Here is a 27,567-nt window from a genome sequence, read left to right as displayed (position 1 = left end):
TACATCTCTCACCAGGTCTTGGGCATTACTTAGGACCAAATCCAGGATCGCCTCTCCCCTGGTAGGTTCCGTGACCATCTGCTCCATAGCACAGTCATTGAGAGTGTCTAGAAACTCAGTCTCTTTTTCCCGACTAGAACACATATTGACCCAATCAATGTGTGGGTAGTTAAAATCATCTATTACGACACAGGTTTTTTGTCTAGCCACTATCTTTAATTCATTCATCATTTTATAATCCTCCTCTATCTTTCAGTCTGGTGGGCGATAACCAAGTGTTAAGTTTCCTTTTGGCCCCTCTATTTCAACCCATAGAACTTTCAGAAGCAAATCCAATTCTCGTAGCCCCTCAATCTTTCTGGACTTTATACCATCTCTGACATACAGAGCCACCCCACCTCCAACCCTTCCCCCCATCCTTCCAATATAATATATAACCGAGAATCACCATATCCCACTGATTTTCCTCATCCCACCAAGGTTCTGAAATACCCACAATGTCTATTTTCCCCCCAAGCACTCCAACGCCTCGATTTTACCTCGGACACTTCTAGCATTTATGTAGAAACACCTATAATTTCCCATACATGTTAAGCCTGCAACCTTCCTCTTGCTCTCTCGAGACCTTGTCAGGCAATCACTAGCCATAGTCTCAGTGGACAATTCCAATCCACCTCCCTGTAGAAAAGCAACAGCTACCCCCTCATCTCTCCGAGTGAAGGGTGGGGTATAAAACCGACTCTTCTTCTTCTTACTTCATTTATACCCTGCCTTTCTTCCCAAAGGAGCCCAAAGGGGCTTACACCATTCTCCTCACCTCCAAACTATCAGTTTGGTTAGGCTGATAGTATATGACCAGCCCAAGGTCACCCTGCAAGCTCCCATATCAGAGTTGGGGATACAGACCTGGGTCTCTCAGATCCTAGTCCAACATTCTAACCACTGTACACTCTGCCTCTCATATCCAAACCAGCCAGACCAGTATAAAAGCTGCTGGTTGGATGGTTCTAGCTTTGGGGATCAGAATTACCCTACAATGTCCTTGATTGCTTTGAGCTTAACTTTTCTAATCTGTGACCTCTACTTGCAGTCATATCCATTACTCGATTTGGACTAGGCCAATTCAGCCGTTCTGGATATAGAATGAATTGTTCCCAGTGGTAAAATGCTGTCTCTTCTTTCCAGACACCATACAAAGGAGAAGTTTCAGAAGATGCACTTCCAGGGTTTTCTGTTTTGAAGGTATCAGCCACTGATGCTGATGTTGGCAGCAATGGCCAAATTGCTTATAGTCTCCATGGACCTAGTGTTGAGGACTTCAGACTAGACTCACATACAGGTAAAAGTGAAAAATATAATCTTTCTCTATACTGCAAACCAGGCAGACACTTTCCTTCCAAGGCAGCACTTTATCATTTTATTGATGCTTCTTCTGATAATGGACAGCTGAAGACTTAATGTTTTCCTTTTTAACTGCAAATGCAATTAACAAATATTTTAAAATCCATAAATACCTATGCCATTAGCATAATCTATGCCGCAGCGTTCCATGCCATCATGGTCATGGCCATGTTTCTCTCTGCAATTCTTCCACCCAGGGGAGCTGACCACCTCCACGTTACTTGATCGAGAGCTAAAGCCTAAGTACCAGCTTGTAGCAAAGGCGACAGATGGAGGGGGACGTTTTTGCCAAGTGGACATAATTATAGATGTGGAGGATATGAATGACAACTCTCCAAGATTCTTTCCTTCTCATTGTGCTGTAGCTGTTTTTGATAACACAACAGTAAAGACTCCCATTGCAGTTGTCTTTGCAAGGGATCCTGATGAAGGTGAGTCAGAATGTGGTGTTTACAAATTCTACTATATTACAATATCCACAGGTATTTTCAACATGCAAAAACAGCTTACAACCAAAGGAACTTGTGGCTGTGACTTAGTGCTGGGAGTGCCTGGATTGCTGAGTGCATGATTTTTAAAAAATGAATTCCAGATATTTAGGGGGGAAATGTATGGACAAATACCTGAGACAGAGATGAACAACTAAGTATGTAAATATGTGAAATGCCATCCTTCCTTCCATAGTGAAAAATCTCTAAAAATCCAAGCAAACAGAAAACATTTAAAACATTTTATCATGCCTATTTCCCAACAGGGACAGAAACACTTGTGTGGAATTGTCTGCTGCTGATCTTCTTAAACATTTTATTATGTAACATTTTACCCAGGAATGTTTTAAACTAATTAATATTCTCTAGAAGAGTTTTATCCTATTTATTTAAATTATTTAGAAGGTATCTTATATTTTAAGCCTATTTTGGACTGTGGCAAAGATTTTAATTTTGCAGCCAGTTCTGAAACTGAATATGATAACTTCATCCAATAATAACAAAGCATCTCTGTTACAGCATCTAAATATTGATCCAGTTCATACCATTCCTAGCCAGGACAATATCCTAGTTTTTTATCAAGATAAAATCCTGGGTCTCTGTTTACTGCCTCAGGAAATGAGGTCCCATGTGGAAGTTTGCTACTCAGTTTATTCTGTGTATCAAGTAATGGTTCCAAAATGTCTTCACTGTAATAATGCTATCTGTTGTGCTTTCCCCCCAGGTTCTAATGCAGAGGTGGTCTACTCTCTTGCTGAATCAGCTAATGGGCACTTTTCCATAGAGGAGGCAACTGGAGTAATTCGATTGGAGAAACCTCTGAAAGAATCACAGATGTCTACACTGGAGCTGACTGTGTGTGCCATGGATAAGGGTTTTCCTCACTCCCTCTCTTCCTTTGCCACTGTAACAGTCTCAGTCGTGGATCTGAAGGAATATCTGCCAGTGTTCCTGGACAGTGAATACGTGGTTATGGTACAGGAAGACGTGGCTGTTGGCACGGAGGTTCTGAACCTGTCTTCATTGATGCGGGATGGTGCTCAGGATGCAGAGATCAAGTATGAAATTATGAATGGAAATGAACGTGGGAAATTCAGGTTACATCCTCACACAGGTAAGTGGACTATTTACACAGCAATTGGGATACTCAGATTTTATCCTCTTTTGTTGTCTTGTATCTGGTTTGAAGAAAAATCTGAAATCTAAAAAAAATACATTGGTGGTTTAAAATACTCCAAAATTATAAAAGCAGTGCCTATAGGTTTAAGAAATTAATGCCATCGGTGGCTGTTGCTAGGCAACCACAACAATATTGAAAGTCTTCAAGCATTGGTTTCTGTCAGTAAAAGGAGGGAGCAGGGCCCTTTCCAGAGCTGTTTTTGCCTTTGAAGGAGAATTTATTGGGCCAGGATCAGCAAGAACCACTGGGAGACTTGCTAGCATGAGACTTGCATGACTCACCCAAGAATGGCTGCTTGTGACTCAACAGCAGTCATTCCATGAAAACCAGTGTGGTGTAGTGGTTGGAGTTTTAGATTAGGAACTGGGAGACCCAAGTTTAAATCCTCATTCTGTCATGGATGGTCACTAGGTGACTTTAGGCCAGTCACCCACTCTTAGCCTAACCTACCAGAAGGGTTGATGTGAGGATAAAATGGAGATTAGAATGATGCAGGGCTCTAGGGGGATAAATGGACTCAGGTACGGAGCTCCGGAAGAGAACCTCTAGGGGGCGGGGCGGTCACGTGGTGAAGCCCCGCCCCCTTCTTTACCCCGCCCTCTGCTTCGATCCTCATTCCGTTTGGGAATGAGGATGAAGCAGGAGGGTAAGTAGCCGGGCCTTCTGACACACTTCCGGTGATATCAGGGGGGTGTGGCCTTCTGTCACTTCCGGTGATGTCAGGGGGCGTGACATATGCAAACAAGTTATGCTAATGAGTTATGCTAATGAGCTCCGGCAGCTCTTTTTCTACAACAAGACCCCTGGAATGATGTAAGATGTTTGGGGTATAAATGGAGAAAATAAATATTGCTGAAAATGGGGGTACAGATAAAAGGTAGGTTGGTTGGTGAGGAGAAGGAGGCAGGGAAAGGGGAGAGGATATGGTGGCTGCCAGGAGGAGGGGAAAAGGAAATGGATACAGGGGAAAGTAAAGTGCCCCCCAGAAGTCCTTGCAGGTTTCCCACCAGGCAACTGGACCCAACCCAGCCAGCTCTATACAATAGTGCCCAACCTAGAGACTGGCACCACACAACTTGGCTAGAGTTTTCCCAGGGAAAGGCTACCAGGGATAGGGAAGGAGGGAAATCTGAAGATATGGAGTGCATGACCTGGTGTGCATGACCAAGACCTGGGTGTGAGAGGGAGAGACAGTATCTCTCTCCCAAGCGACTCCCCCTGGGTTCTCAGTCTTTCACCAATCCCGGACTAGGGGGCGGGGGGTGGAGTGGCATTATTCATCAGGGAGGTTTACTCCTTCAGGGCGCTCCCACCACCGAGGATCACGGGTGAGTGTGTCGGCCAGGTATGGGAAGCCAAGGAGAACGTGGCAATTTGGCTGGTGTACCAACGGCCCAACACCAGCCAAGAGCCTACTGTCCCTGGTTGAGGCCCTATCAGGCTGGGCTCTGGAACACCCTAGACTGATAGTCCTGGGTGATTTCAATGTCCATGCTGATGACATGGCTTCTACTCAGGCAGCGGACCTGGTGTCATCCATGGTGCCCCTAGGACTCTCAACTTGTAACAGCCCCCACTCACCGGGCTGGGCATACGCTCGATTTGATCTTTGCGACTGGGGTTACATTGGACCGGATTGCTGCTTTAGCAGTACCATGGTTGGACCACTTTGCCTTGAAGGCCCGCTTGAATACTCCACTCTGACCTTGTTTGGGCAGTGAGTCCATTTTGGCTTGCCCGCGGAGCCAAATGGACCCAATGCAGCTTCAGATGGTTCTTCAGGATCCGATGCCCCCTGGCGGCTCATTGAATGAGCTTGTAGAGGACTGACATAGATTACTCTCGACAGCCATCGACAAGATCACTTTCTGGTGCCCTCTGCACCCCTGGCCAAAGCTCGCTCCTTGGTTTACCCAGGAGTTGAGGCTAATGAAGCAGGAGCTAAGATAGTAGAGAGGCAGTGGTGGCGTGTTTGCAATGAAGCTACAAAAGTATCTTATGGGACGTTTATGAGATTCTATGAGATGGCAGTCAAGTCCGTTAAAAGACAGTATTATATGGCCGAGATTGCATCCGCAAGCTCACACCCAGCCCAATTGTTTAGAATGATTCGGTCCATTACTGCTCTGACTAAAAACAGACTAAACTGTAGGGAATTGGATATTGTCTGTGAGGCTTTTGTGAGCTATTTTGCAGATAAAGTCTTGTCGCTCCACCATGACCTCTCCGCTACAGTTGATACAGTGAATGAACTCAAGGCTTTATGCACGTCTCCTTGTCATATTATGGATTATTTCAGCTTGCTCAGCCTTGAGGAAGTTGACAAATTGCTCCTAACTGTTCGCCCAACCACATGCTCCCTTGATCCGTGCCCTTTGTAGCTAATTAAAGTCGGCCACGAGGGGTTTTGAGGTGTACCTGCGGGAGATAATCAACAAATCCCTTGTTGAGGGGCTGTTCCCAGAGGCACTTAAGGAAGCAGTGGTGCGCCCTCTCCATCACTGGATCACTGGATCCGACCAAATTGGCCAACTATCGGCCGGTTTACAACTTGCCCTATTTGGGCAAGATAATAGAAAGGGCAGTGGCAATTCAGTTACAGGGCTTTTTGTATGATTCTTCCATATTAGATCCCTTCCAGTCCGGTTTTCACCCAGGACACGGGACAGAGACAGCACTGATTACCCTCAGAGATGACCTCTGGAGGCATCTGGATCGAGGCGGAACCACAGTGCTGCTGTTGTTTATTTTATTAGACCTGTCAGCTGCGTTCAACATGGTTGACCATCAGCCACTGATCCGCCACCTCACCGACATCAGAGTTTAGGGACTGGCCTTTCAGTGGCTTGTTTCCTTTCTCCAAGGTCGGGGACAAAGAGTGGTGCTAGGAGAACAACTGTCTCGTAGGCACTCACTTGAATGTGGCGTGCCACAAGGGGCAGTACTATCCCTATATGTGCCCTCTTGCCCAGATTGCCCAGAGGCATGGGCTGGGTTGTCACCAGTACGCGGATGACACCCAGCTCTATCTGCTGTTGGGCGGTCAGTCTGACTCCAGACCAGAAGATCTGGACCAGGCATTACAAGCTGAGGCTGGTTGGCTTAGGCTGAGCCAGCTGAAATTGAATCCAATGAAGATGGAGGTCCTGTGCCTGAGTCGGGGCGGTCCAGGGGTAGGGATCCCACTCCCAGCCTTCGATGGGGCGCCATTGGTGCTAGCACCAGAAGTTAGGAGTTTGGGAGTGCTCCTAGACATTTCCTTAACAATGGAGGCCCAGGTAGCAGTCACTGCCAAGTCAGCCTTTTACCATCTCAGGCTGATTAGGCAGTTGGTTCCCTTCCTCAAACACAACGACTTAGCCACAGTGATCCACATGATGGTCACCTCGAGATTGGATTACTGTAATGGGGCTGCCCTTGTCCCAGATCCGGAAGCTGCAGCTAGTGCAGAATACGGCGGTGAGGCTGTTGCTGTGTCGTCCTGTGCGGGAACACATCCAGCCCGCCCTAAAAGAACTGCACTGGCTGCCTATAGCATACCAGATCTGGTTCAAGGTGCTGGTTATTACCTTTAAAGCCCTTTATGGCCAGGGACCTGCATACCTGAGGGACCACCTTTCCCCATATGTCCTTCAGAGAGCACTGTGATCTGGGACCCAGAATCGGCTGGTCCTCCCGAACCTCAAGGAGGCCAGGCTTGTGACAACAAGGGACAGGGCTTTCTCAGTGGTGGCTCCATTCTGGTGGAATGAGCTCCCAGAGGAGATCAGGGCCCTGCGGGACCTGTTACAGTTCTGCAGGGCCTGTAAAACGGAGCTCTTCCACCAGGCTTTTGGAGCCGCCACCACCACTGCCACCACTGACATCTGACAGTTACGGAGAGTGAGCCCGACCCCCGGGGTCGCCCCAAGTACAGCCTGACCCGAGTACCTGGGACATCTGAATGAGACTAAGAAGTGGATTGTACGTGAGGAATCAAATGCTAGCACTTTAATAAGCTGTATAGTTATGGTTTTAAATTTTTGTATGATTGGATTTTATATGGTATAGTGAATTATTATATTGTATTGTTTTATATTGTACGGTAAGCCACCCTGAGCTGGCCTTGCTGGGAGGGCGGGGTAAAAATCTAATGAAATAAAATAAATAAATAAATAATGTCTTGTGGGAGGTAAGGAGAAAAGGAAGCAAGAAGTGGAGAGATTATAGGAGTTTTCAGGGAAGTGAAAGAGGAAAAGTGGGGAAGGAGAAAATGAGATGCCCCCTGCAAGTCTTTGTGGGTCCCCCACATGGCAAGCTACCGAATTCTGAAATTGACCTCATCTGTGGATACCTAAATCTGTGGGTCAGGGACAGGCGGAGAGAAAGGAGATTTTTCCGCTAACTTGTGGGACATTCCAGATTAGCAAAAATTTCTTGAAACTTATCACAAATTGAGGGAGTGTTAATATCTCCCCAAAGGAACCTCTCTGCACTTCCACAGAACCATCACTGTCACTGCCAACCCCACCATCGCTGCCACTTTTCAGCTGTCTCTGAGGCAGTGAGGCACTGACATTGCAGGTGGGGGAGGAGGAGGAACCACCACACTGCCAACCCCATCATCACTGCATCTCCTCATCAACCTCTGATGCAGCAATGCTGCTTGTGGAGGAAGAGGACCCACCTCGCACCATGCAAACAGAAGAGGAGTCACCCCCGTGGAATCTGTCACTACTTCCCACCACAGTACCCACTGTGATGGAGGGGGTGACAGCACTGCCGGTGGGTGGAAGGGCTGTTCCCACAAGTTCCTTGCACGTCCTCTCTTGTAACTTGTTTTGTTACAGTGTTCTGCTTCTTCCTGTATTTCATTTACCAGGTCCTTTTCTTACACACATCTCTTGATGAATTCTGCAAGAACCAAGAGGGATTGTTTTATACCACAAACATAGAGTAAATTTTAAGTTTATATTGTTTCTACTTTAAAAAAATCCTTATATATTGTTGGCCTCACTGGTAATTTTTACCTGTAAATGTTCTTGTAATAGTTTTAGTGCCTAAGAGATAGGCAATTATTCCCCTCAGTTCTTTTGGATATGTACTCAGAAAGTATCCTCTCTTTGTTGTCCATATGTGTATTCAGGAATCCTGTTTGTCAATGGGAGTCTGGATTTTGAAGTGAGCCATGAATATTACTTGTCTATCGAGGGTAGAAGAAAAGGCTCTGGCTCTCTCAGCGACATCACCATGGTTGTGATCAACATCACAGACATAAATGATCACGTGCCAGAGTTCAGCCAAGACCTTTACATTGTTGACATCCGTGAGGATGTTGCCATTGGTGAAATGATCCTCATGGTAAGACATACCTGCCATTCCATTCTTGTCTATCAGGCCAAGGCCACACTTCTCCCTGCCATTATAACTGTGTGTCTCAGTGGTGTCCATATGCCCCTCTGAAGGGTAATTGCATTGGACAGTGTCTATGCTTATTGTCAAAAACAGCCTTTGTCCCATTTAGAGTTTGATGCAGAACACCACTGGAGAAAGTGCAAGAAGCAAGCATTGAAGACTATTTGCTGAAAGACGCTATATCATTAATATACTGTATTAGATCACTAAAAAGCCATCAGAAAAACATTTCAAAACAGAAATTAAAATAGTAACAGAGTACTCTTAGTAGTCAGATCAGTCCCCCACGTATTTTAAACTCAGGTGGGCTAGAATTAGAATTGACATTATAAAGAGGCAGTGGCAAAGTCTGTGATGCAGAAGAGACATGTTCAGGCACTGTGATAAAATACCTGCTTTGCAAGCAGAAAGGCCCAGGTTCAATACCTGACATCTCCATCTGGAAGAAGATCACAGGTGGCAGATACTGGAAAAGAGTCTTCTTTTGCTGAGTCCCCAGAGAACTACTGCAAGTCAGAATAACTGTGCTGAACTAGATGGACCAATAGCCTGACATAGGAACATGTGAAGCTGTCTTTCACTTAGGTCAGGCTCCATTAGTCCACTTAACTCAGTAAAATGCAGCGTCATTAGCTGCTGCCCATTGAAGAGGATAATACTGAGCTAGAGGAGGAGCAGGAGGAGATTAGAATTATACCCTGCCCTTCACTACCCAAAGGAGTTTTGGAGCAGATTACAATCTCCTTCCCTTCCCCTCCCCACAGCAGACACCCTGTGAGGAGGGTGGGGCCGAGAGAGCTCTTTTGAGAACTGCTCTTGAGAGAACAGCTCTGAGAGAGTCATGACTTACCCAAGGTCTACAAAACATGCAGTTTCCCACTGAGCTATAGCCCCTTCCCATGAAGTAGTGATCACCTCCCTTTCTATATAACCCTACAGCCACCAGGTAAAGAATTTTACTGGCTCACAGGGAGTTTGGGCAGGGCTAATATAGAGGCTTATGCAGCACACTATTTTAGAAGCATTCTTCAATGAGTGCCATAATTGCCAGCTCAATTCCAAATCATATATGTTTGAGTTCACCCATCATTACTTATGCTATTCTTAAACACATGAAACTGCCTTATACTGAATCAGACTCTTGGTCCATCAAAGTCAGAATTGTCTACTTAGATTGGCAGCTCCTCTCCAAGGCCTCAGGCAGAGGTCTTTTACATCACTCACTGCCAGATCTTTTAACTGGAAATACCGAGGATTGAACCTGGGGCCTTCTGCATGCTAAGCAGATGCTCTATCACTGGACCACAGTCCCTCCCCAAATTCTTAATAGCTATGTTGAGGGTGAGGGGGAGTAGCATGGGTTACTGGATTAATGTGAATGCAGGATCACATATTTTAATACATGGAAACAAAATATGAAACTAGCATTTTTTCCTATATTTTCAGGGAAAGGGTTAGACAGCCACACTTTCCCATGACATACTAGCTTTCTACAGGCAAGGAGTTTCTTGGCACTGGGACTCTTTAATTATGTTGTTTCCCTGTCATCTGCAATTCAGTCCTAGAAAGGCTGTGCTTCCTTCTATAATAGATACTTTCAGTGAAGGATAAATAATTTTATTTCTTGTTTATACTTCTCTGCAAGATACGTTTTAATTGATTACACAAAATGAACATTTCCTTTTCTTTGCTTCTTTTAGCCAGAGTCTTGTAGGTTATCTGATATAACACTTCCTTCCCATCAAAGGATACTTGTGTTGATAATGCATTCCATTTACCTCGACAGGTTCTGGCTGATGACAAAGATGGTGTGATGAACAACCAGATCACATATTCTATTGTGGGTGGCAATTCCCTGGCTCATTTTGTCATTGACCCCAAAAGTGGAGAGCTCTATGTTGCCCAGCACCTGGACAGGGAAGAGGTGAGTGACAAGTTCCACAGACAAGGGGAGAGTTTACTTGTGCGTTGATATTGACCAGGAAGTTATATTTTGGAGACAAAGTAGGAATAACAATATAATGTTACAATAAACAGCTTGCAGTTCATGAGACATAGCAATCCCCTAGAGACTGTGAACACTTTTCTGAAGAGGCAGCAGAGACTAATTTGCAGAGAGGAAGGCAGTGGGTTTCAATGGCTGAGGCACACATTTAGTTATGAAAGCATTCGTGCTACTTTAGGACAGTTACACATTAGGTACATAAACCTCAGTATCTCATGCATCTGCCTTCACATTCTGAGAAACATGATTTCTACTTGTCTAAATACAGATGCAGGTTTCTTAATTTATTATACAATAATTTTTATCTCTGTGGGTAAGATACATACAAGAAGAAATGTCAGTAAAATAATTTTGTCTGCAGTCTCCCAGCTACCTGCGCAATAAAACCTCTAGACTCCTAGAGGTAACAAACCTGTGTGTTAACAAATGGAACATGTACCTCCTGTTTGGGTGGAATTAAAGAGTCTTATAGTCTTAATCAGCTCCATGAAGTTCAAGGCATGTGTAGTAAGAGTGCCAAAACTGAGATGTAATTTAATTTTTACTATTTGAGCTAACAGGGCTTGAAATAATGTACATGTGCTATGTTTTCTAGATATCCAGCTACACTCTGAAAATCCATGCAATGGACAATGGACAGGCACCTCTTTTTAGTGACACCACTGTGCTCATTCGTGTGTCTGATGTCAACGATAACCCACCTAGGTTCTTTCAACTCAATTACAGTGTGGCAGTGCAGGTAAAATACCAACCGAAAGGAGGCAGTCCTACCTGATCAGCCCAGTTAACTGAGAATCCTGAGAGTTTCCATGTTGCAGTCCTGAGGGCTAAGCTTGGCCATAATAAGAGACCAGTTTGGTGGGTCCCAGAAGTCTGATTTTTCAGAAGTTGCTGCATGGTCCTAAAATTAACCTGGATTCGCAGATGTTAACTCACCTGTGATATCTACATCTGGTCGATGGATCTCTCACTATAGAAACATGTGACAAAATTACTGAAATAACACTCTTATTTGTTCCTGCACTTTCGTACCTCTAAAAACTTTTTTGACTTTGTGATGACTTTGGCGAAAGCAGTAAACCGTGAACCAACAGCCAAAGGTTTTGTTACATTTTACCTTGTATATCCAGTTTCTCTCCTGTGCTGTCAACCAAATAAGCAGTTCCATTCACAGTTACACTGTCGGTGTCCTTCTCCAACCTTTTCTTGACCATTTCAGGAGAATTCTCCTGTGGAGACAAACATCCTGGAGCTGATCATGAGTGACAGAGACTCCCCAGAGAATGGGCCACCATACTCTTTCCAGATCTTGGAGGGAAATGAAGGAAAGGTATTCCAGATCAACCACGATGGACTGCTGATGACATCATCTGTCCTGAACAGAAGAATAAAGGATCGGTACCTATTACAAGTTCAGGTAGATCTCTTTCTTCGGGTTACTTCAAAAGTACTGAAGCTGGGGAAGCCACAGGAAATAGGACTAATCTCCAGATCTACAGAGGTATCTCAGAGCAATTAAAATAAAATCTGACAGAGTCAGTTGAAGGAAGCCATCCCCATTTTGTCCTTTACAGGTATGATACCTGTTCTCTTACCAGGACCCAATATAAGTGTGATGCTGAGCATCTACATAAACATTATCCATGAGTCATTCATGCATTCAGTGTCTCATTTAAATCTAGTAGTCTTGCCTGAACATACACTATTAGCATGCCAGGATTCATGTGGCCTAGGCAGAGACCATGCTGGTGTGCTAAAGGCTGCATGCAGAGGCAAGATGGCACACTTCAAACCAGTTATCAGGTGTATGGAATGCTGCACAGATGCTTTTTTGTACTTGCCAAGCATCACATTGCATCTAGACCTGAGTTGTGTTTCTGAATGGTTCATGAAAACCCTTCAGTCTACAAGAACTCGTTCATGCTTCCTTTACCAAGAAGGAGATGCTCCAGTGAAACAGAGTTATTTTCAGCATAAAATGGCTTTTTGGATGGGGAACAGGGCAAGCAACAGATTTTTCCAGCCCAATATAAAATCCATACTCCTCTTCCTACCACTTTTCCTCTGCTGAGAACATACTGGCCATGAAAATCCATAGTGTGCATAAACATGTGTATGTATATATCCATTGGAAGCATAGCTTTGCGCCAAATACAGATAGATCAGCAAAAGCAAATACTCTTGAAGCCTGAATATGAAAAAACCATGCCACCACATGGACAAGATGAGTATAGAGCCTGGTGCAGATTTGTGTAGGGTTTTAATAGCTTGCTTTATTTTCTTCATCAGGTCACAGACAATGGTGTCCCTCCTCTCTCTTCCTCCGCATTTGTAAGCATCCAGGTGACTCAGCAAAGCAGGTATCCACCTTCAGCACTCCCTCTAGCGGTTTTCATCACAACTAATGAAAAAGCTTTCAGAGGTGGAGTTATTGGCAAAATCCATGCCACAGATCGAGATCCACAGGATACCCTGCAGTATACATTGGTGTCTGAAGGGCTGGAAAAGCAACACTTTGCAGTGGGATCTACAGACGGCAAGATAATCGCCTTCAAGAGTCTTCCCCATGGCCACTATACTCTCAATGTGACTGTCAGCGATGGGACCTTTGCCGTTACAACCAGTGTCAACATTCATGTGTGGTCCTTCAGCCAGGAAGCTTTGGATGAAGCAGTGGTGCTGCACTTCCGCCACCTCTCCCCTGAGGAATTTATAGGCGACCACTGGCACAACCTGCAGAGGTTCTTGGAAGGCACTGTAGAAACCAGGCGACGAAACATCCACATGGCTAGTTTACAGCCTTCAGGTGCTTCCTATGGGGTGGACCTCCTGCTAGTTGTCGGGGAACCTCATTTATCGTACTATAAACCCAGTGTACTGGCCTGGAAGATTTCTCAGGCCCTTGAAGAGATGGGCCAGGTAGTAGGGCTGCAGATAAAGAAGATGACTCACGTGCCCTGCCACTGGACAGACTGTACTACCCAGCGGGCCTGCAAAGAGACAATTCAGCTTGACCCGAGCATGGTGTACACATACAGTAATGCCCGTCTCAGTGTTCTCACTCCTCGGCATAGCTTGGAACAAATATGTTCTTGCAATGGTGAGAAATTTCATCATCATTTTCTCTGTTCTATTTTTTTTTTAAGTACCATGCTTTCTATTGGTGCTTTTAATCTCATGGTAGAATGACCAGGATTTCCCCCCACAATCACTTCTTTTCATTAATTCTAAACCGAACCCTGCCCTCCAAGAAGGCACTACAAAACCAATCCAAATTTTCACTTCTCACTGAGGAGAGTAGTTCTGTGCTGATGTTGGAAAGGTTGTGTCACTTGGGCAGTTCAGTTGTATCTGGGCAATCATTATACTAATTTCAAAAGTTCACAGGAGCAATCATGTCAGGTATTCAGCAACTGCTAAAAAGCAAACACTTTAAGAAATCAGGAGATCTCCTGCTGTATAAAGAGGAAACAAATTAGGCCTTACTGTCATTTTGAAAATGGCCAGATTTGAGCTGTTCAATTGCTATTTCCAAAGCTGAATATAAAATACCTGATTTCTACCTGACTGATAAATCCAATCAACTAAGGCATTAATAATAAAAAGTATATCTTTTCATACATGCATAAAGTCATTCAGAGTTTGTTTTTTAAACAGAAAATTTCCAGTATTAGTAGAAAGTTTAAAAGACAGTTTTAATAGGAAGTTTCTGGTATTGGGGCTTTTGTGCTTTACTTCTGCATCCAGATAAGAAATTAACTAGACTTTGAAAATATTATATATTCAAATTGTGACAAAAATTAAAACGATATCATATTCAGGTTCTTTTTTTGCAGGGGGGGTAGAAAGCAGAGGAACTTGTGGATTAAATATAAGACTGTCTAATTAAGATTGTATCGAGAAACGGAAAACAATAAGCTACAACTTGAATGTGGGGTATACTGGCAGAGATCCAGAGTAGAACTTGGGTGCCTGGTGATCAGGATAAGGCTGAGCTGCTGTATCTGTTGGGGAGCCATGATCTGTGTAGAAGACTCCTGACCTCAGTTAGGACATATGCCTTCACTACCTTTCCAAGCAGCCCGTGTAGCACTTTAGCAGTAAACAAAAGAAGCATGGAAAGTGGCCAGGAAGAAATTTCTCCCCAATGCCAGTGTTTTGAAAGTTCAGGCTTCAACACCCTGTGAATCCGTAGTATGGGTTACAAGGGAACCACAGAGGAGCAGTGCAGGTCTGGCACCCTTTGCGTATATGGCTGCATGTGAAGGTGCATTGAAATCTCCGTGAAATTGTGCCTTTAGAGAAGTGAAGCAGTAAAACCTGCTCTCTGAAAGCTTTTAGAAGCATGACATACAGCGTTGTAACAGTAGTAGATGTATTCCTTCAGAATACAGCTTTCTTTGCTTGCATTTTCAGGTACAGCTTTGAGGTTCAGTGGACACAGCTACATATGGTACCACCATCAAGGCAGAAGGGATTGGCAAATGCAGTTCCTCTTGCAAACCCACCAGCTCCATGCCATACTTCTCATTACCAATGGAACCAACAGTGCTGTTCTGCAGGTAGGAGTCGTAATTCCTTCCAGATTTTCCTTCTGGTCAGAATGCTTTGGTACATAAAGCAAAATACAACACAAAGAAGCAACAAGAACTGACCCTTATCTCAAATATGGAATGCCTGTGCATTTGCAAAAAAAATGCAACTTCTGCCCATCAAAGTAAGCTTCTCTCAACCTGGCCACACATGAAAGAACATCAGTTGTGACTGGTTGTCATCCATGTGTCTGACCACCGAAGCGCATCCTTTTTACACATGCACCCATTTGCATCTTCCAGATGGGGGTGAGAGCAGATGTCAGGTACTGTAGTTCCCAGGTGAGGTTAGAAATCTTTCTCTGTTTTCATTTCCTACATTAGTGTCTGCACCGCACTTTCTGAAGCCTGCATAGGTTGATAGTAGAATAAAGCTTTGACTTGTTTAAAAGGTAAGGAGACTGATTGGCTTACTACCTGCAAGCCTTCCTGAAGTGCCAGCATTACCAAATAGTCCTGTTTGATATTCTTCCTGGCATCAAACTGGGGGGGGGGGGTTTAAAGTTTTTTTAAACAATTGGAGTCGGTGGTGATGGTGATTGAAGGGAAAAGCCAAAAAAAAAAAAAAGCTCTTGAGAGTTGGAGAGCAACAAGTGGGAATGGTGGGTTTCCCTTGGGTAAATGTATCCCCCCCTGGCTTCTGGGGTGAGGTTGCCTCTCACTTCCCTGCTTGCCAGCGGCATTCACAAGTTGGGAGAGAGTAATCTAACAGATGCAGGGGTGGGAAACATGACACATGCAGTATAGCCTCACTTTCACTCAGGGCCTGAGAAACAAACAATTGCATTGTGCCAAGGATTTCAAGAAGTTCCTGCTACTGCTGCTGTAGCTCCATATCCTGTCCCACAGCTGTCAAAGCTTGTACCCTCCTTGCTCTACATTGTGCCCATGACGCTGGAATACATTTCAACACTGTACTCTCCTATACCATGTTCAGTAAAAAAGAACATGCCGTAACTAGCATCTGTTTGGATATGCTGAATGTTCTGTGATGACACAAAAGGGAGAAGGCAATCACAGGATTACCTTCTATCTACCTAGCGCTTAAGAGCCATTAAGTATCTAGTGCTTGAGATTATTTTGTGAAGACAACTAGCCAAAGCACAGAACTAATTGAATTACTGAAGGAGGCTGATGACAGTCTGGAATTAATGTGTTTATTAATTGCCTTTATTAAGCACTATAGATTGTTTGCACCGTTAGGGCAGAACTCCATGTTGCACGATTCCTTCGGAGGGACTTCCCCCCCACACACACACAATGAAGTTGCTGAAGCTGCACTTTGAAGCAGAAGACTCGTGTGAGGAGAGAGGGGCTTCTGCACCAGGAGGGAAAGTATTTTGGGAAGAAGGGGGAAACGGTATGAGGTAGGGGAGGGGAAACGGTTTAAGAATCCCTTCTGCCCCTATACTGGTCTTCTGCTTAAAAATTGCAGTTCAGCCGCTGAATCATATATGTGTCATCCCAACCCAAAGAATTACAGAATTATACTTAAGGTCTAGCTTTTGCTATCTGTGTCCTGCATATCTGTCAAATTGCTTTCTGTGCCTGCTCTTTTTGACTGGAGTCTCTGCAGACAGAGCCTGTTGTTGTTTATAAGTGGGTAACATTCTCAGAATGACTCAGCACTAGCCTACTTCTGTTCTTCCTGTTCATTGCATTGGTTTTATGGTTTATAATCCACCTTGAATCTCAGCAACCAAGGCAGGCTATAAATAAAGTAGACCTAATAAAATAAAGTCAGCTGTTATTTATCTTGGCCTCAGAGGAATTACAATTTTTGTTCTAATTTCAAGGAATCAGAACCTTTTCAGATTCAGTGCCATGGGGAGCAGAGTGACCACTTAAAAGACTGGTGCACCAGGAAACTGTGTGCTGCACTGTGGTTCAAAAACAGCACCAAAAATAGGAGGTGTAGTTCTTTAGAAGGAGGCTCCTGAGAAATCCCTCAATCTCTGCCTAATCTGCCAGCTGGGCAGGTCCAATCCTGCTCCCAGTGGCCCACCCATGAAAAGTGGTACAATAGGGTAGGTGGGGGCCAGCTGTGATTGGCGGTGCACATGGTAGACTTACTAGTGGAAGGATCCTGTGATATGCTGTTGGATCTACCCCGTGTTACAAGTTTTCACAGGGTTGGCTCTGCTGAAGTTACAGCATCTGACCAGAGGTCTGCTGGAACAAGCTCAGTATTTAACTGACTCCATTTCTAGCTGACTCCATTTCTAATCCTAATTTTTTTATTATTTATATTATGGATTTTCATTGATATTCAATTTTTATTCCTTTTCCATATATTTTGGTGTCTAGTTCTGAGGCAGGTTAAATGTTTGTTAAATAAACCATTTTAAGATAAATGCAATCTTCATGAATACAGACAGGAGTATCAAAATTCTCTTGTAGTATCTCAGAACTCCTCAGAACTGAATCATTCAGAAGCCTTTAATATGTAGTATATTGTATTCCCCAACCTACAGATTGCTTCTACCTGATATAAATGGGGCTTTGAACTATCAGTATTATCCTAAGCGAAGTTACACCTTTCAAATCCATTTACTTCAATGAACTAAGAAGGATGTAACTCTGTATTTTACATATGGACTTCCAAACCAAGGCCAGTGTCTAGTTTTCTCGCAGAAGGATAAGGCAAGATTATGTCAGTCTGGGAAGTTTCCTCCTAGGAAACTGTGAGATATAATCCATTGGTGATCATATACATTTGAAAAATGTCATCTGTCAGGCAATAATGTCTTTAAAATGAACTGTGATTTCATTGAATGCCTTTTTCAATGTCATTTTACAATACTGAGTCCCTCATGAGCAACCCATGTGCAGATTACCAGAAAACCAAGTCAAGCACAAACATGTGAACCTCTATGTTGACATTTCCCTTGATGAGCTTCATCACTCAGTGCAATCTGCCAGAAGCAGGAATATCTTAATCTGATATCTTCCTGTTTTTTGGCTGTATTTTGGAATCTATATAGAATTTGAAGGCATGCACGCCTCTTACTGTCTTGGCAGCAGAGGAAGAACATCACCCTCCAGCCATAGTTTCCTTTTTATTTACTGGTCCTTCATCAATTTTAATGGGACTTGATAAAGAAATGAGAGTTAGTAACTTGTTCGGTTTGAGCTCAGCAGCTTGGTTTTGTGCCACAAATTAAATTCAGTAACATGGCCATTTACAAAACTTATTTTCCTCAAAACTAGCTAGTGAGTAAATGAAATACATTAAGTAGATAGATAAATTGCTTTTAAATTACCCTTCCATCCATAGCCACATTTTTGTTTGTTTGTTTGTTCAATGTTTTTTTTTAATTTAATGTATTTGATTGTTATTCCGCCCTCCCCTATAAGTGGGCTCAGGGTAGGTCACAACAGTCATATATAATACCTAAAATAACTAAAACATTAAAACACAATAGTTAACAAATAACAGTCAATTCTAATAAAAGCTAAAGATGGCAGCCTAATTCTGGGAGTTCAGGTGCTCTTGAAGGAAGCTAGTTAAGGTGGTCAAACGTAGCAACCTGGGGATGCTCGTTGGTCTCTTCACTGGGCAGAGCAAAGTGGGCAATGTAGCACTGCGACAGTATGATCTAACTGGGCAGAGCAAGCAAGGGAGGCTGAGATGTCCCCTGCCTCAGCCAAAGACCTGGCAGAACAGCTCCTTTCTACAGGCCTTGTGGAACTGTAATAAGTCCTGCAGGGCCCTGATCTCCATTGGGGGCATGTTCCACCAGGCTGGGGCCAGGGCAGAAAAGGTCCTGGCCCGAGGCTAAACAAACATGTTTTGGGCTGAGGACTACCGGAAGATGTTGGTCAACTTAGCATAGAGCTCTTCAGGACACATATGGGGAGAGTCGGTCCCGTAGGTATGTTGGTCCCTGGCCACGATTATTACCATAACCTTGAACTGAATCCGGTACTCAATTGGCAGCCAGTGCAATTGGCTTAACACCGGTTGAATGCGCACCCACACTGACATCACAGGCAACAGGCACGCTGCCACATTTTGCACTAGTTTGTCCATTTAAACATTTTAGGGCACAATTGAGCCAAAGCTATGTACATTTAAATTCCATTGAGCTCAATGCACTCTGTCACAGTGATTTAAAAGTCCTTAACTTTAGCTAGAATGTATCTTTAATATGTGTCCCTTACCCATTACAATGGAATCAGCAACATCAGCATCTTGTCAAGCTGTTTTCATCTGCCATTCTTTGGTAAACAGGCATATACATGAGGTTGCTGGAAATGGACTGGTTCTGGATTTTCATGCTTTATTAATTAATATCTAACTCTTTTAGTAATGTTTTGGAATGCCTCATGTAAAATATAAAAACAATGTAATGAAATAAAATAAAATGTCATCTAAAGCAAAATATATACAGAGTCAACCATTAAAAGCACATGAAGCCCTGACCTGGATCGCCCAGGCAAGCCCAGTCTTATCAGATCTCGATAGCTAAGCAGGGTCGACTCTGGCAATTACTTGGATGGAAGACCTCCTTGAAATACCAGAGGCGGGAGGCAGGGGCAGCCTTTATTCAGCCACCTCTCTGAATATACTCCAGCCCCCAGTAAGGGTCAGTCACCAGAGGTCACCATGACTTCCAGGTGCACACACACTCACATGCACATATGAAAAAATTTAAACGCACATGGAATTGGTAAAGTATCTAATCAAAAAAGCAATAAAAATAATTTACAACAGGCCCCCAAAACCTTATCCTGGTTTCTAAAGATCAACAAACGGGATCTTAGGATCATGACTTACTAGTGATAAATTTTACAAGGTCAAAAGTAAAGATCCACAGGAATTCACCATAAATATGGCTGGATGGGAGAGGTCCTGTGGAGATAGGAGTTCCCCAAGGCGTGCTCAAAGCCAGCATCTTCTTTCAGCCCCCCCCCCCATTCTATTTATGTATCTTAAATATTTTTATCCCACTATATTTGCCAGTGGGACCCAAAAGTGGCTCACAACAGCAAGAGAGTACAACATAAATAATCCAGCAAAAAGCTGGGCCTGGATTTACTGTGGGTCCTGTTTGTGGCCCTGCAGGGAGGATGGGGGAGGGCTGAGGGCAATGGCAGCGATGGCGGCTCTTGCCAGCGGAGCAGGGAGGGAAGCTGGGCCACAACAAGTGAAGGAAGCTTGGTCCCACCCTGGCCCAATGCCAGGCCTATCCCGAAGGCCAAAGAGGACTGGGGGGCAGGGACAGCCAATAGGGCCACTTAAGGCACCACCCCACCCAAGCTCACTTTCTTTGCTGCATGGTTTTTTGCCCACCCAAGCTCACTTTCTTTCTTCTTACCTCTGTCAGTGGGGGATCGCATGCAGGGTTTTATGGTTCTGTTCATTTTCATACCTGTCACAACATGGGTGGTATCAGCATGGGGCCAGATCCATTCTCAGGAAAACTGGCCTTCATGCCCATTTTCTTGAGTATGGGGATCCCCTTAAGGGACCTTGGGTTGAGGGATTCAAGGAGTGTGTCCTGCTCGGCAGTTGCTGGGGGCTATCCTCACACTCAGGTGACAGGAGAGACCACTTAGTGGCAGTCGTCCTTGTGGGATCCAGTGACCTGTCATCCCATGGTTCTTATGGCCCCAGCCAGTGGCCTCGGGTGGGCAGGAGATCATTGGCTCACCAGTGGGGTGGTCTATATCCAGGATCCAGTTCCCCATGCTGTAACCAATAAAGTTGTGGCCAGTTTATTCCAAGCCAGGTTGTACATGTGTTATTCAAGTCTGAGTCATAAAATGGGTTAATGGGGCACAGGGAATATGAGAACCCCCTTCACCCTTCAGCAACCTCCCCCACATCCTCCCCTTGGCGCTGGGGCCATGAACAAAACAACAAACTGTGTCTTGAGTTGGTCCAGGATTCTTCTCCAAAGGTATCATCTGCAAGTCTCAGGCTGAGAGCTGAAGGGCCAAGCATCCTTGGGAACCTGCCCTTCATCTCCTGCCCCAGAGCTTGTCCCTCTGGCCACACCCAAGCTTTTAAAAATTATTATTGCATCCATACAAAGGGGAAAAAAGGAGCACATTTACAATTCATGAAAAGCTAAAGCTTTATCTCTAATTTTTTTCATTTCAGTACATAATAAAAATTGTCCAGCATTTACATAACTTATCTGTACATTACAAATTGTTTATCTGCATCCTTTGCTAAAAATAAATTAATTTAGTTAATTAGGCTGCATTCCAAACCAGTATTGTATAGAAGTGGATCAAGATGGGTAGCCATGACTCTGTAGCAGTAGAAAAGAGCAAGAGTCCAGGAGCACCTTAAAGACTAACAAAATATGTGGCAGGGTATGAGCCTTTTGTGGATTACGGCTGAACTCTTGCTCTTTTCTACTGGAGTCTTGCTCTTTTCTACTGTTATAGAAGTGGGTTCTGTTAAATATGTCACAATAACTATCTTAACAGCTATAAGCAGAGTTGAGACTTTCAACAAGTCACTTGTCCTGTTTTCAAAGCTGTTGGGAAGTGGATTTTTTTCCTTGCTTCCCCTTAGCACCATGGTGCATTTATGCGCCTCCTCAAAACCTACATAACGTTCATAGCTTTTCTAAAATATCTACTTTACCAATCCTTCAGACATTGAACTTATTTAATGAAAAAATATCATGCAGTTGATCATTAAACACATCAGAAATAAAAGGTGAAACACTAGAATTTAAAAACAATTTAACTTTACACCACTCTGGTAGGGTAGCACTTATAGCTGAATTCATCTCTAGTCCTCTGTGTTGAAACTGGGTCAAATATCTCAACTTCAGGCATTTTTCCAATTAAGATTCTAAGATCAGTACATCTTTGTCCTCCACAAACCACTCCTTCATACATGCCAATTTAACTCCTCTGTAATGTGATTTATATTAGGTACCCCAAACCACATCTATCAATAGTGTGTACCAGTGTTTTCAATTCTACCCTTAGGGGTTTGTTGCCCAAAATACATTTCTTAATTAATTTTTCCCAGGATACAAGGGCAGCTGGTGTAACTTGAAGAGGTAAACTCATAAACAAAAATAATGGTTTCGATGGCACATGTATTTTTACAGCAGGGGTTCTTCCAAGAGTTTGGCAATGTTTGTCAACCCATTCTTTGAATAATTTAATCAGATTATATTCTACCAAAAGATCAAGATCTTGTAACACCCAAGTACTCATATAACTAACTGATTGATCACTCCATGGCACGGAACAGATTTTAACTTGTTCCTCATTGGCATTAACATATTAAATCCAATCCATTCTAATTTCCACAATTCCATTGTATAATCTTGTATCACCCCAAACATATCTATCAGGTTGACCACTTCTATAACTGAGACTTGTGGAACTACCTCATCTGCATAAAGACAGATTTTAGAAACATAATGACCAAAATGTATTCCATGGATTTTTTCCCCATTATCTAAGACAGCAGCAGCCAAATGCTCAATAGCCAAAACAAACAACAAGGTTGCGAGTTCTTCTGGGAATAAGAATTTTTCCTGAAATATTACCTTTTATTGAGAGGCTTGCTGAAAGGTTCTCGTGTATCAGAAAAATCCCATCTTTAAATCTGCCTCCTAAACTTTCAATAACCTTATTTGAAATATTTGTGATCTACCCCATCAAAAGCAAAATTCCCACACTCTTTGAAGTGTATATATGATGAAGATTGATCACACATCCCATACACAGCACTATTCCTGTGAGCATTTGGATCCAGAAAAAGCAACATGACTTCACTGCTAGTATTAAATGCTTTCTGTACTACATTAATTATCCTTTTTATGTTTGTCAGCATCTTTAGTTGAGTTCACAAGCCAACAAACAGCCATTGCTCTGCAATTGCATAGGACCAAAACATGTGGGTTCTTTTCATCCTGTTCTTATGCTTGTGCTCTAACTGGAGCATCCACATTGTGTTAAAAATTCCAGAGTGAAATGGGAATTAAAAGTTGGGGTTGCTTCCTCATACAGGTTTTGCTCTGGTTTAATGTACAAATCAGAGCATTTTGTTTTGTTTTGTTTACTTATCTCCTAATTGTCCACTTTCTGGGTTTTCTTCTGCTGTTTTCCAGTCTTTTCCAAACTGAACTTTCCCATTCTTGAATGTTCCACCCACATTAGCATCATTTTCCTTGTTTCAGCCCCCTACAGCTGCTATTTCCCCTTCCTCCACTGGAGGGGTCGGGTGGGGGCATCATTATCCTGTCCTCCATTTTATTTTTACAGAACTCTGTAAGGTAGTTTAGATTAGAGTGTATACTGGCCACAAGTCTCCCAGCAAGCTTCTATGGCAGCGTGGGGATTCAACCCATGGTCTTCCAGATCCTAAGTCCAGCAGTCTAGCTTTATGACACACTGGTGATAATGATCTAGTTGTTGACAGGTATAAGTCTTCAGTATGTGTGATCATGCCAATCTAATTGACAGGTGTCTGACAGTCTGGAGAACCAGCACAAACCGGTTCTGACTGGAGCTAAGCTGAGCTATCTCACAGTGACTCAGCAGTAAGCTGATTGGCTGGTCAGTGTATATAAGTGTATGTAGTCTGTACATTATATTCCCTTCTTTTTGTATGAGCGTATGGCGGAGCACTTTGACGGAGAGAGCTGTATATATTGGAAATAAATCACTGTACATAGTTAACCACAAGAACTGTGTGAGTGTGGTTTACTGCAGTGGGATCTTAGCAGGGTGCAATTTGGATCTTTGGCTGAAAGCTGACCCGGTGACGCACACTGCGCGACACTGCGCGGCACTAGTGATTAAGGAAGGCAAGGCCAAATGCCAGTGGTACAATGGGAGAATGAAAATTTATCAAATGGAAACTTTTTAAAGTGAAGGGGGGTTTACGTTTCCATTCAGTGAATTTTAATTTCCATTGGTATTTTGCCTTGCCTTCTTTCACCTTGCTGACTGGTACAGCCCTCTGGTTTTCCTGTATTGATATTTTGTTATGATCTACTAGTTCTTTTGAATTCTCAGCTTTCAGTTTTAAAAAGTTACTTTTTGTTGCAGAGGTACATCTTTACTTTATATCTCTTCAATGAAAACAGAGATTTTTTTATTTTAAAAATCAAAGATATTCAGATGAACTAGAAGATTATGCCAATTGTTGTAATGTTATAATCCTGTGGCACAATAGCAATTAAGAGCTTTTTTAAAAAGCCTTCTGGTGGTGCAACATGGGGAAAATGCAGGCAAAAAGTATACACAAAATTGCCATAGAGATATTCCATTACCATTGCAAATTTCTCTGCGTTCACTGTGGCAATGACAGAAAAATTGGGAAGCCTTCCATTAGTTCTTCTAATGTGCTGACCAAAGAACATGAAATGTTCTAAGAATTAACACTTTCATTTCACCCTTTTCCCTGTTTTCCCTTCCTTCCTTCTCATTGCAAAAATTCTGAAATAGAACCTATCGAAAGAATGTAAAAGATGACACAACTGTTTATCATCATTTTCTCATCGTTTCTTGAGAGCTGAGCCCTAACTTGTTCCATCTGAAGAATACTAGAGCTATTGAAAAATTCTTGCCAAGGCCTCCCACCTTCTGTTTACAAATGTTCTTCCAGAATATGTTGCAAAATTGATCATAAATCCCTCACGATAACTAGTAATGAGCCTATATTTGCTGATTCCTTGTTGTATGGCAATATGTCACCCATTTATCTGTATGCTTCTTTAGAGGATTTCATATATATTTGTCATAGTTTATCCAGAAGTATTCTGTTTCTAATGAACTATTCCCCCCCCCCAATATGATGTATTGAAGGAGTAATCATTTGCTTGACTTTAATGCATTTTCCCTACAATAATCATACTCATCACAGCTTACAAACAATAATACCTTTTGCTTTTCAACACTTTCTTTGCTTTATGTAACATGCAGTGCATTAAATGGCAGACTTGGTCCTTATTCACAGGTGCCTGTTAGGGAAAAGGAAAGGCATAGAATCTTGTCTTGAGGTCTACCTAAAGCTGCAACTGTCTAGTTCCCCCGATCCCACCCTCAACCTGTCACTAAGCCACAACATTTGACAAGATCAGTCTTGGGCAACCAGATGCTTGCATGACACCATGAAGTCTGTGGGTTACATCTTAGAAGCTCAGTGATCCTATTGTTTCTCCCACAATGCATTATGCTGGAGGCTTTGGATTAAGCTCAAGGCTACATGAACAAGCTTGGCTGTGTTTCTACTGTGCTGATAAATAGCTGGTTGTTACAATAGATCTTTTTCTCTGCCTTCCCCCCCCCCCCCTCTTCTTCCTCCTTGAATATTGAATTGCATCCCAGCCTGAGATTCTGTCAGCGCTCTTGCCTAATGCCAACAAAAGAGCAAACAGACAACATCCATAGCTTTGACAAGATAGTAAGAACAAATCCGTGGCTAAGATTGCACAGAATGTTTTGGCAGACAAGCATTCACTTGAGTCCAGCCGTCAAAAAATGCCCTGGGTTTCAATGGAATAATCTAAGACCTGCGAATCAAAGAAGCAAATAGTGCACTTCCAATCCACTTTCAGAGCACTTTTCAACTATATTTTAGTGTGTGAAACAGCAAAACCCACTTGCAAATGATCATTAAAGTGTATTGGAAGTGCATTAATTCAGTGAGTGTGAAAGTGCCAGCAAGCCACATAGAATGTCACGACACCACATTTCTAGCTGGAAAAGCCAAGGCACATCTGGCAAGTGTCACAGCATGCAGGGGGCATGAATACATGTGTGTGTACGTAAGGGTACTTCCCACTTCTTCTTTTTCCCTTCCCATTGGGTATTCTGGGTTGCCACCACCCAAGCAGATTTGTCCTCCTTCCATTTACCAGTGGCTTGGGGTACTGGTTGGGCTGTGTGTGCATGAGAGAAATGTGGACGCTCCTAGCTCCTAGTTCCCACCCAGCCTAGCCAAGAAGTTGTAACGTATGCACAGATGAAACTGCCAGATGCACAGGTGAGGCTCTACTCACTGCAACACAGCTTTATACTCTAGAGCACAAGTACATAGGGAAAGGGTTCATCACAGCACCAAGGACTACTGCAGAATTAATAAAGAAAATAAAAAACATTTGAGGCTAGTCTAAGCTTTAGAGACACAGATGTTATGTTGGCATCCCCTCTTTGGAAAGGACACAAGCATGCACATGTATTTTCAGCTTTGATGTATGCAAACAAGAACACTGAAAAACCAGGGTATCATGTAGCATGTATAGAGGGCTATTTTTGGGCAGGAACGCACAGGAACGGAGTTCCGGCTGGCTCTCAAGTTGACCATGCCCAGCAGGAACTCATTCGCATAATAGGCCACACCCAACAGCAGAAACTCATGAGGATTGGCTACATTAGTGGTGTGTGGCCTAACATGCAAAGGAGTTCCTGCTACAAAAAAGCCCTGGGTTTTGACAACAAACAAGGTAAACAGAATAACAAGCAAAAGGTGGGTGTGGCTGGATAACCACACTTCTGGTAATATGGGGGTGCGGCCTAATGTGCTAATGAGCTGTGCTGTCAGGGGTGTGGACTAATATGCTAATGAGTTCCTGCTGTTGGGTGTGGCCTATTATGCTAATGAGTTCCTGCTGGGCTTTTTCTACAAAAAGAGCCCTGGGTATGTGCGAAGCCCATGCATTGTCCCTTTTAGACACCATGGTAAGTGCTAAAAGGTATGTGTCACATGGTTGGCTGCATTATTTCTCATATACCCTGTACTCCATTCTAATGAAGGTTGTAAATCAAAGCCTTTATTTTGTGGCCAATTGGAAAATCCGCTGCAAGCCTAAAAATCATGTGGTTAATGCTTAGATTTTTCATTCTTCTTTTTTTAAGCAATGAATGTTGGAGGCAGGTTTTCTTATTGTGGCTATTCTTGTATCTTTTGCAGCTTATTAATGGAATTCCTCACCTTGGGTACAGATGTCGGAACGGTTTCATCGGGAACCTTTCATCCAATCGTTTTGTGAGTGACAGAGTTTGGCACTCAGTCCTTCTGGAAGTGAAAGGCAATTCCATCCGCTTGCTTGTTGACAGGCTGGGAAATGCATCTCTACAGCTGCCAGAGGCCTGCAGCAGTTCCCATTCCAGGAGAGACCTGCTCATTGGGGGATTTGTTCAGCATCATCAGGCCCAGAAGGTCACCAGCGGGTTCAGAGGCTGCTTGGATGCCATCATGCTTGACGGAAGAGAGCTGGTCATTCTGCCTAAAGAAAAGAGATCCAGAGGGGTCGTTGAAGAGGCAGGCATTAGGCAATGCTGCGCCCAAACTGGTGCCTGTAGCAGCAACCCCTGCCTCAATGATGGCCTGTGCACTGAGAAGCAAAGTGGAGGTAGGTGCTGTTTTCGCAGACACTAAGGGGAAGGGGGCCAGCCAGGCCCGTAGCTACAGTGGGGCCTCTTGGGGCCTGGCCCTCTGACTTACCACCAAGGCTCCCCAACTTCCCACCCAGCCCAGGCCCCCCGACTTCCGATTTTTTGGAATTCTCTCTCTCT

At 43.5% G+C, this 27,567-nt stretch overlaps 1 protein-coding gene across 1 annotated transcript in view; it reads left to right on the top strand.

Annotated features, from left to right (window-relative positions):
- FAT2 (FAT atypical cadherin 2) overlaps window positions 1-27,567 on the top strand; it is a 150,029-nt gene that overhangs the window by 107,816 nt on the left and 14,646 nt on the right. Inside the window, exons 12-21 of the mRNA XM_015415291.1 lie at window positions 1,186-1,339; window positions 1,599-1,832; window positions 2,614-3,003; window positions 8,195-8,409; window positions 10,250-10,387; window positions 11,064-11,207; window positions 11,688-11,885; window positions 12,758-13,568; window positions 14,885-15,030; window positions 26,963-27,404. Of these exons, the coding sequence (XP_015270777.1) occupies window positions 1,186-1,339; window positions 1,599-1,832; window positions 2,614-3,003; window positions 8,195-8,409; window positions 10,250-10,387; window positions 11,064-11,207; window positions 11,688-11,885; window positions 12,758-13,568; window positions 14,885-15,030; window positions 26,963-27,404 (2,872 nt within the window). The remainder of the gene's footprint in view (window positions 1-1,185; window positions 1,340-1,598; window positions 1,833-2,613; window positions 3,004-8,194; window positions 8,410-10,249; window positions 10,388-11,063; window positions 11,208-11,687; window positions 11,886-12,757; window positions 13,569-14,884; window positions 15,031-26,962; window positions 27,405-27,567) is intronic.

This window comes from Gekko japonicus, unplaced genomic scaffold, assembly GCF_001447785.1.
Source record: "Gekko japonicus isolate JY-2015 unplaced genomic scaffold, Gekko_japonicus_V1.1 scaffold509, whole genome shotgun sequence".
Lineage (NCBI taxonomy): Eukaryota > Metazoa > Chordata > Lepidosauria > Squamata > Gekkonidae > Gekko > Gekko japonicus.
Note: the sequence above shows the minus strand (reverse complement) of the source record. Positions and strands in the feature narration are given on the sequence as shown.